Source organism: Penicillium diatomitis, assembly GCF_028827545.1.
Source record: "Penicillium diatomitis strain IBT 30728 chromosome Unknown utg000002l_segment0_segment0, whole genome shotgun sequence".
Lineage (NCBI taxonomy): Eukaryota > Fungi > Ascomycota > Eurotiomycetes > Eurotiales > Aspergillaceae > Penicillium > Penicillium diatomitis.
In genome coordinates, this window is record NW_026623174.1 from 443,461 (window position 1) to 453,268 (window position 9,808).

The following is a 9,808-nucleotide window of genomic DNA, read 5'->3' on the forward strand; positions in this document are numbered from 1 at the left end:
TGAACCAGTAATGGGCTCGAGAGAAGATGAGAAGCGAGGGAAATAGGAAGCGAGGAAAAATAAGAAGCATGAGAAAATAAGAAGTAAGGGAAAAACAAGATGAAGTGTAGGTAAGGAAAGGTGAAGTTCTCCAGACAGCAGAGAGGAGAAGCCTGTAGTCTGATCACCTGAACTGATCCTGGACCTGCTTCCTACGAAGGCGTTTACTCTACAGTTCTGCATCAGCGAACTTCAATGGAGTACAAATATCAGCATAAATAGCATCCGTAGCGCATAGCAGATTCCCATATTGGAGATAATGAAGTGCTCCAACGACGACCGCGTATCGTGGAGCGAACCAAGGTTTCCACGATTTACCTAGGCTGGCATGTCAACTGGTGATCTTGTCTTTCGGGAGGAGCTGGACTAAGTTAAATATAAGTCTCCATGGCCGTTTGCTGGAGAAATTCACAACGGGCAAATACAATCGACACTCCACTGGAAAATGTTGTCGGTATCTTTCTGAGGATTTTTTATCTTACGTCTCATGCTTTATCTATGTCTCTGGCTGTGGTCCAGCGATTACTCAGTTCTTCTGTAGTCCGAACTGCATCTTTTCCACGTCTCATGAGTGAAATAACGTCAATCGAGGCAAGTCCCTGTAGGTTCAGTTCAAACTCTCTAACTCGTCGCAGTGGCCAAAGCAGGCCTCATGAATGATCACGTCCCATTGAGATATATACAAGGGGACAGCTACATACTCAACTGCTCCGTCGCCGTTGACCCAAGCCTGGCAGAGTAATATGAATAATGGAGCGAGCTGACCTACTGGTCCGCGATAAACACGACCTTCTGCACCTTCATGGCATTGAAGATCTCATAAGCTTCCACTGCCTGCGACAGAGGCATAACATTCTCTGTCATGAATCTGTAACCATCATTAGTTCTGCAACAGCCAAGCAAGAATGGGCGAGTAGAGTACGACGGAGTCCTCAAGAGGAGGACGTGGTGGGTATGTAGAGTCTCAACAATTTCTGGACATGGTTGCCACTCACCCAAGTTTATGCTGATTCTTTTTCAAAACTTCCAAGGCCTTGTCAGAGACAGAGCGAACGGGACAGCGGCCCATCTGCACTGTCAGGTTTTTATCGTAGGCATCGGCACCATTCCAAGGGATCTGCAAGGCATGAGCTATTTAGTCATCATGACCATGAAAGGGCTGGAATTCTCTTCATCGGAAGCCCTCAATTAGCTCTCACCTCGGCATTGTGCACTCCAACACTACTGATCACACCCCAAGGCCGCACAAGGTCGTAGGCCGTGCGAAGGGCAGGACTCAATCCGACGACTTCAATAACAGCATCGGCACCACGACCATTGGTCAGTTCCTGCACTCGCTTATCCAGCCCAGCTCGATCAGTCATGAAATTCCACGGCTCAGCACCGAGCGACTTGGCCAACTCCAGTCTGGAAGGCACAGAGTCAACGGCCAACAAGTGCTTGGGCTTGTACTCGAGCGCATTGATCAGTCCGCAAAGTCCAACGGGCCCACAGCCGATAAGAACCACAGTCTGCTCTGCAATCTGTTCGGGCGTGCTGTTCTTGAATGCATTGTATGCTGCAAAGTAGCCCGTGGGGAAGATATCTGCCATCAGAACAAGGTACTTCTCGTCCACTCCTTCAGGAGCCTTGATCACGGTACCCTCAGCGTTAGGCACCCGAACCTAGAACACCGTACAGTCAGCCCAATCCTCCTCGGCTCATGGAGCCTCTGAGCTCTCATTGACATACATATTCAGCTTGGCTACCGTCCAATTTCTCGCATCCAAAGAGGGTGCTCTTCTCACAGCGGGAGGAGTAACTCTGCTTACAGTAGAAGCATTTGCCACTGCCAGAGAACGAGTTAGGAATGCATTTGAAAGAGGTGCACGATACGAATACTTTCAGCAGTACAGTATATACGTACCAAGAAGTCGTGAAGGCGCTCACAACACGGTCCCCCTTCTTCAAGGTCCTCACTGCAGAGCCAATCTCAACGACCTCTCCCATGAACTCATGGCCCATAATAGGCCCTTCTGGACTGGGCTCAATGCCACGATAGGTATGCAGGTCACTAACTCGCTCTTGTCAGCCATATCATATCATCCATGTCATATAGGACTATAACAATAATCTCCCATCACATCCGTTCTCAGTACTCTTCTGCAGGACTTACCTCCCACACAGCGCGGTATAACCCACCTTGACAACAACATCTTCGGGATCCTGAACGTGAGGAATTGGGCGCTGCTCGACGGCAACCTTGTAAGGTGCCTTAAAAACCACCGCTTGCATAGTACTGGGATTGGCCATGACTGGTCTCTCTAATTGAGCTGTGCAAGAGCGGGATTACAATTAAAGTTCGAGCGTCGTCTAGGTGGGAATTTGGGGGTTGTGCGGCATCGGCAGAGGCATTGTAGTGGGTCCGAGCCTCTGAGGGAACCTTGCATGTCATTCAGCCCTCAAAGACACAGCTCTATTGATGAGCCACCAGCAGTTCATGATCACCATGTAAAGGAAAGAGGGTTTAAGTGAATTTGGGCATGGTCTGTCCAGGCAGAATTGGGTTGAAATGGATGATACTTTTTGAACGATGTGGTCGTGAGTGATCTGGCACATCTAACGAGCACAGACGTTATTAGGTGGTTCACGGGTAAAGATATACTCGGCCTTTTAATCGACTTTCTCCAGCTGACACCCGCTTTGTTTCTACGTTCTCGCACATTGAAGAAATGCGAGATCCGCGATCAGCTACATTATGATACTGGCGGATGGGTAAACCCCTACCGCTCCAAGCGAAAGAATCCGTGAGAATATGAAGCAAAGGCCCGCATTATGGAAGCTGCTCGCTTCATCATCGCAAGAGCAGTATATTGAGCTCTGGGATGCGCACTTCTAGTCACCATAGGGGCACAAGTAAAAATAACGCATGACCACAGCGCCAAAGTATGTTCGGAGAAGAAGCATGTAGCAATGAGACACAGACTTGCAGTGCAAGGCCAACCAGAGGTGGAATGACCGATGGAAAACAAGCATGGAATGACAATCACGGTTATGACAGGATGTAAATTCGACCAGAAATGAGCCCGCATTTCCCCGACGGAACACACCACAGTCTGGGCATGACAACCACGAGAAAGTTCAATTAGACATCAGTCTGTGAATGAGCACCTAGGTCACCTGGCATAGCAGTTCTTCCTCAAGAATGAATTTGCCCTCCTTGTACTTCTCGCTACCTTCGTAGGCCTTGTCATATTTCCAACCCACGGTCTCCTTGCATTGACGGCATGAAATATCACGGACAATGTGACGGCCGGTTGTCATGCTTCGCTCAACTGGATCGGACTGGGTGATGTTGACGACGCTGTTGAAGAGGTATGCTTTGCCATGCTGACCACGAAAGCTCTATGACAACGGAATCAACTTGTCAGTTTGTCCAAAAGCAAGAGGGACTCTGTAGCCCAAAGATCAAGAGCTTGATGAAGCTATGCTCACCCGGCTGATGATATCATTGTAGTCTGCCAGGTGGGTCTGGCATGATTTGCAGCCGAATATCTTGTTAGAAGTCAAATAGACGTTGTAGGTTAGGCCCATTGTGACGATCTCAGAAATGTTCTCTTAGGAAAAATGAGTCGCGTCGCAGCTCCGACGAGGAAGTCTCAAAGGTGATAGCGAGTCTAAAGGAAGTGGATGCCGTCAGAACCTGAGAACGCCAGGTGACACGTTGGCTCAAAGAACCAGTGCGAGGAGCGACCTCAGGATCAGTGTGCTCAAGAGTTCAGAGAGACTGTCAACTTCCCGGCCTTCCTTATTGTGATGCCGCGAAACCCGATATATAGCAACGAGTCGTAGACTCTTTCGGTGGTCGATTTGCAGGAATCAGCCCAGTACGGTCCCAGTACGGTCGGCAAACTTGCCGATGTTTGCTCTAGAGGTGATTTGATGCCCTCACAAACGGTCCTATAGCTTCAAAGTTTTTTCAAGTTCCTCAACTTGTGCATGAGCTGGAGGACCAGAGCTGACGACCAAAGAGGTTTGACGAGAATCCCCGCACGATAAGGCCGGTTGGAGAGACTCGGAACCGAAAAGCGGAAGGCGCAGGAGTGAAGAAAATGGGTGTCTCCTGAACTCGCCACAGGGTCCTCGAAACACGCCTTCTGAGAGTAAACCGAAGAAGGCTCTTAGAATCACCTAAAGGCTGGCAAGTTGCGACACGATAGTAACGGAGGGCAAGAGTTCCAAAGAAAGTCAAGGTATTTCTGGGTGCCTTAGGCTGGAGTCTGGACACCCCGCATTGGACCTGATCAGCTGCGGAGCCGTTGATGACATACCATGGCAGCGGCCTCCGGCGCCGAACTGAATCATTAATGGGTACGTGAATGGAACTGATTTTGAAAGTACTGAAATCCAGGCACTGCAACTGCTTTTCGCCTTGTTATAAGGTGCTTGAGTTGGGTGTCCATGTTACAGAACAGCGAAAGAGGTTACTGAACTTCAGGTAGAGTTCTACCTCTTGCGGCTCATCAGGCGATCTCGGCCCAATCGAGCCACAGCCTCACCCGAACCGAATCCGACATATCCAGTGAATTGCATGCTTTCGTGCACATGGCTGGAGAAGGCCAAAATTTGATGGTAAAAGGGACCAAAAAACGAGTCTATGCATATTCAGATGCTTCCATTAGAATCCTGTACAGAGAAAGAACACGAATATAACGCCAGTAAACATGCTTCAGCATGCTGGTTGTCCGAACTGTACACATGAACTTGGATGAAAAGCTGCGCTGCCTCGAAACCCCCACAGGACTGTTCACCTCGATGTTTTCAGAGCTATTCATAGTCCCTCAGATAGCGACCGGGTAACTCGACATCCCACATGGGGCGCTCAATAATAGCCACTTCCAGGTTGTCGCCGAGACTATGGCCCTCTTCGCCATCGTCGTTCAAGCCTCCTCCGAGAGGTACCACACCGAGAATGTCTCGGTACTTGTATGTGTGCCACCAGCGGCGCGCGGGCTGCGAAACAGCGCCACTGGCTGACGCGACGGACTTGGTCGAGGTATTGATGGTGCCATTGAGACCAAGTGACTTGCCCTTCTTCTGAGGAGTATTGAGCTCGGGAGCGGGAACATCCTCACGGCGCAGACGAGCAAGAGCGGATTCATTGGAAGCAGCAAAATTCTCGTCATACTCAAACGCCTCATCATCTTCAACGTTGCGCGTGCGTTCTTGATCCAGTGAGATCCACTCGCTCTGGGACTCGTCGTTACCAACGATCTTGCGCACCTTAGTCCCCACGTGAACGTCCATCTGGTTTCGTGCGATTTTGTCACCAGCGCCACTGTTGGGCTTCTTTCGTTCATTTTCGTCATCGTCAAAGGGGTCACGCTTGCGCTTTGAGGCCTTGACGAGCTGTTGAGAGGGCTCCTCGTCCTTGCCCTTGAACTCCTCGGGGGAGGGGAAATCTTGTTGCATGTCGAACATCCACAGCCAGGAAGGTCCATAGAGCCAGACCCGCTCACGGCCTTCAAAGAGATCCCACAGGCAACCCATGGCGCGGTCCTTGACACCCCTGAACTCTGCTGGGAGGTAGGCCTTGGGATTGCGTCGAGACCAGTCGGACAATTTGCCACTACGTGCCTCGAACTCGATCAATTGATGTTCGCTTGTAACAACCAGCAATCTGTCCTCTGCAGTCGCGCGCGCTGCTTGGCCATTGCCGTTGGTCAGCGACTTGGCGAGAGGCCGTTGGGGTCTGAAGGAAAGCAAGGTGATGCCGGCCTTCATTCGAGGAATAGGAGACTCTGAGGCTGCAGGCTGCCACCTCTCCAAATCGAAGATAACATCCTCATCCTCGTCCTCATCATCCGAAGAATCGGCGTCTTGCTTGGAGTGCACTTGAGCATATGCTGGGCCCTCCTTGTTGGAGATCTCCTCCAGAGTCCAGGTATCAATACATCCAGAGATGTCAGCGACAGCCAGTATTTTGCTGTCGTCGGAGAAGACGGAGGATCGAACCGTCCGCTCATATTCGCCCAAGGTTCCGTGAGACGCCTTCTCGTGGCGAGAATGACGCTTGACACGTTTGAGAAGAGCGAGCTGGGGCATGACAACTGGCTTTTCTGAGGTCGATGAACCAGACTGGATGCGAGCCACGTAGATACCGCTGTCGGGGCGAACGATACAGAGCCAACGGTTGTCAGGCGAAATTGTCACAAGACGAGCGCCATCTGCAGAAAAGGCTTTGGGGGTTTCGACTTTCTTGATCAATAGAGCCTTCTCATCACCCTTCCGTTTGCGAACAGCGAAGAGTTTCACGTCGGAAACAGTTGCAACAGTAAGAAGCTTGCCATCTGATGACAGCATGGCAGACGTGATATTTTCTTCGCCCTATACATGAAAACAGAAATCCATGAGTGTTTGCTCTGCGCCATGGAATCGTGTTTTGGAATATTGCTCACCTGAATCAAGACTTTCGCAACCAGTCTGTGCCTCTGGCCATCGATGTTCTCGTTCAAAGAAGCGGGACCTCGAGAGACCCGCCAGAGACTGACTTCACGGTCCCAGAAGCTCATCACCAGGCGTGGAGATGGTGCTGAAGATAGTTGAGGGATTTGTGGTAGGCTGGACAGCTTTCGATGATGTTCCTTGCCAAATTCGCGCAGAGGAAGGACGACGGGTGTGGCATCGGGACCTGCGAGTATTGCGTTAGCCCAGTGTGCCCTTCCTGATAAGCTAAGCATTGTGCTCATGTACCTCCTGAAACAGCGATACTAATTTCCTTGGTTTCGTAGACGGCGAAGGTTTTCACATCATGCGTATGGTATCGACGGTGCATGACCTCTGCCCATCGGCTCTTCTTGTCACCCTTCTCAACATCTTTCTTGCGGTATACCACGGTCCTCTGGTCTGCGCCACCACTGATAACAGTGTCACCATTCACGCTCACAGCAACGTCAAGAACATCGGCCAGATGGCCCTGTATCCGTTGAATGAGGGAATAGTTCTTCGCGTCCCAGAACCGAATCTCGCCCGCCGAGTCACCAGAGATGATTGTCCCGTCTGGCAGGCACTTTACAGACCAAACCAGCAACTCCTTCGGTCCACCCGCAGGGCCTTTTCCGAGCGAGATTGTACGCAGTTGTTGACCGTTTCGGATGTCGAAAAGGCGAATGGAGCTGTCGGCGTAACCGGCGACAATCGTGTTCCGATTCTGGAAAGTGACACTGAGGACTCGGGCTCTTTTCGTAGAAGGACGCATCACTCGAAGAAACTTGAGGTCGTCGTCTGCTGTCGAGAGAATGACGATAGATCCGTCTGCACAGCCCGCGGCCAGATGCTGGCCAAGATACTCGCCCTCGGCGGGGGGAAGATATTTGCCATTAGCGCCCTTCTTGGTGGGCTGCCACTGCGGTTGAGCGGCCAGACACCAGATCTCACCATAGTTTCCGCTGGAATGGCGCAGAGGACGGCCTTGTTCCAAGTCCCACTCGGTAACGGCTGTGGAATAGCCAATGCTGAATAGGCGCAGCTTTCCCGGCAATTTAGAATTCATGGGGCCATCTTCTTGGGGGTCTTGGGTCCAAGCCAGTCCTTCAATGCTTCGGTCTTTCCCACCCCGCAGCACAGTCTCCTGGAACCAGGCTCCGCGCATAGGATTCCATAACTCGATGTCGCCGTTCGCACGACCGATCGCTAGTCGAAGAGTCGGTACGCCGCGTCCGGCAAGATCTGCGGAGGGAGGATGTGAGAATGCAAGCGAATTGATTGCCTGCGGATTATAAGATACGAATCGACAGCGGTGGATGTCCATGGTTGCCTCCAGGCGCTGGTATTGCAGCCTCTCGCGGTCGAACGGAAAAGTAGGCGGATTCGGGACTCGATGCGTGATCGTGAAGTGCAGAGGGCTTCCGTAATTCGATGTATTTCTGAAACGCGATGCGATCTAGTCTTTCACGCAGTCATGTCGAATTTTTTGCTTCGTTCGGGGGTCTGGATCGCCGTTAACAGTTACGGCTATATGCGCGCTCTTTTTTTTCTTCGCGATAAAATTTGGCGGGCCGGATTATCTCAGCGGAGAACATCTTCGCTCACGTGACGGTAGCTATCATCACCTATCATCAGCTCTGGATGCCTTAGCGGCAGGGCCTCCAACGCGCTGTCCGGCAACCTCAACAAGAGTAGGATCAATAATTGTTACGAGAATTATGTAGACCGAAGAATATGAACCATCTACATGTCACTCCGGGATTTTATTCCGTTGACGTGAGCCTCCAGCTTGCTTCGAGATCTCAAACCGAATTTGCAAAAGGATTTGCATATGTGTAGTGAAGCTGTTCTCTAAACTAGTCCGTTTGAATCCTTGCGAATACATCGTCTTTGAACGTATCGAGTCTCGAGGTCTTGGTAGGATCGAGGAAATCAGCTTCAAAAAGATGTCCTGGGTCAGTTCAAATTTCTTCAGTCGACAGACGCATCTTGTGCGACGAATGTAAATGATGGTCAACGGCAGTTCAAATATGCTTAGCAATACTTGGACCTGGTTTGGAGCCGTTTGAAGTTGGCACACTTCATGCAAACTCGTATTGAGCAAAGCAAGGACAACTCTCGAATGAAGCGCTCGTAGGTCTCTTCGAGCCTCGAAATGTGGCTTGCCTGAGTATTCAATATACTGTTTCTGTACGACATATTGAAGATCACCGTTCGTTGAAAAGGGCTACATGCGTAGATTAACCATCCACTGTACCACAAGAAGATCTATCGAATGTCCAATGAGCCGCTCGTTGGGCAGACATCATCGGGCACGAGGATCTCTCGTCGAATGGCCATTTGATGAAGAAATAGCACTGCCGACCGACTGTTGGCGGGATGCTGAGTGACTTTGCCTATCAACCATGTCAGCGTTGCGTTTCATATCAAGCGTCCGGCCACACGAACACTGCCACGTCAGGCAGCTTCCTTTCTCTGCCTTGCAAGATACTCTGTGAAATCATGTCTGTCGATTCGCCTCGAACCTGGATGTCCATCCGTTACATGTGCCATTGACCCATTGTGCGATGGATTCGATTGGCGGCCAGTGATTTCCTGGGCCACATACAGCATGACTTGCCGCTTCAAAAGTTCACTGGTCAGCCTCAGCGGGTCAGGGACAGCATCCAGCTGAAGAAGACGAGCGAGTAAGCCATGTCCAGCATCCCATTGGCCATCGAATGAGGCACGGTTGGATGTGGCGGGCGGGGGAATCTCTCGTACACGGCGGTCCATGCGAGAGCCAGCTCGGTGGCAGTAGAAAGCCAGGGAGTTGGGCTTAGATGGAGTTGACGGACTCAGGTGATTCAGAGGAGCAAGCACCTCGTCAGATCTGTGGTATGGTCCAGCAGTCTGTCGGATGCTTCTCCAACCCGCTCGAGCGGGCCGTGTCGGGAGCTGGTGCCAAGTTGCTCAGACTGATCAAGGATTCAGAAGCGGGATGTTCAGAAGGAAGAGTGCTGAGTGCACTTGCCTATTTGAATATAATTATGTCGAAGACAGGAATAATAATAACAATAGTGATAGTGGTCGGAGTTTTCCCTCTAAGCAGGTACTGTTGCGCCGCGAGTGTGGCTTTTCACGTGTCTGCTCACATGTACTTGTGGCTCATGTAAATCGTGACAAGGCGCGTGTGAAACCCCAACCTGGAAAAACCTTGAAACTCAATCTCTTCGGGACAGAGAGAACAAAGTTTCTTTGCCCTGATCTGTGATGTGTAGACTGGAAACATTTGCTCCACCTCCTAAGATCAACCAGTTGGGCC

The 9,808-nt window shown here is 50.9% G+C and overlaps 4 protein-coding genes across 4 annotated transcripts; all 4 read right to left on the reverse strand.

Moving 5' to 3' along the window:
- Positions 1–804: 804 nt before the first annotated feature.
- Positions 805–2,331, reverse strand: N7539_001364 (alcohol dehydrogenase family protein; the record flags this gene model as incomplete). Its single annotated transcript, XM_056930967.1, has 6 exons — positions 805–907; positions 1,035–1,156; positions 1,239–1,703; positions 1,771–1,867; positions 1,946–2,092; positions 2,195–2,331. 6 exons carry the CDS (start codon positions 2,329–2,331, stop codon positions 805–807), a joined length of 1,071 nt encoding a protein of 356 aa, XP_056792998.1.
- An 858-nt stretch (positions 2,332–3,189) lies between these two features.
- On the reverse strand, positions 3,190–3,612 carry N7539_001365 (putative Yippee zinc-binding protein Moh1; the record flags this gene model as incomplete). Its single annotated transcript, XM_056930968.1, has 2 exons — positions 3,190–3,423; positions 3,514–3,612. The coding sequence occupies 2 exons, from the start codon at positions 3,610–3,612 to the stop codon at positions 3,190–3,192; spliced, it is 333 nt and encodes a 110-aa protein (XP_056792999.1).
- Positions 3,613–4,845: 1,233 nt separating this feature from the next.
- Positions 4,846–7,828, reverse strand: ura7 (small subunit rRNA maturation protein UTP4; the record flags this gene model as incomplete). The annotated part of the gene is made up of 3 exons (XM_056930969.1): positions 4,846–6,405; positions 6,477–6,709; positions 6,772–7,828. 3 exons carry the CDS (start codon positions 7,826–7,828, stop codon positions 4,846–4,848), a joined length of 2,850 nt encoding a protein of 949 aa, XP_056793000.1.
- A 944-nt stretch (positions 7,829–8,772) lies between these two features.
- Positions 8,773–9,279, reverse strand: N7539_001367 (uncharacterized protein; the record flags this gene model as incomplete). Its single annotated transcript, XM_056930970.1, has 2 exons — positions 8,773–8,900; positions 9,030–9,279. 2 exons carry the CDS (start codon positions 9,277–9,279, stop codon positions 8,773–8,775), a joined length of 378 nt encoding a protein of 125 aa, XP_056793001.1.
- Positions 9,280–9,808: the final 529 nt, after the last annotated feature.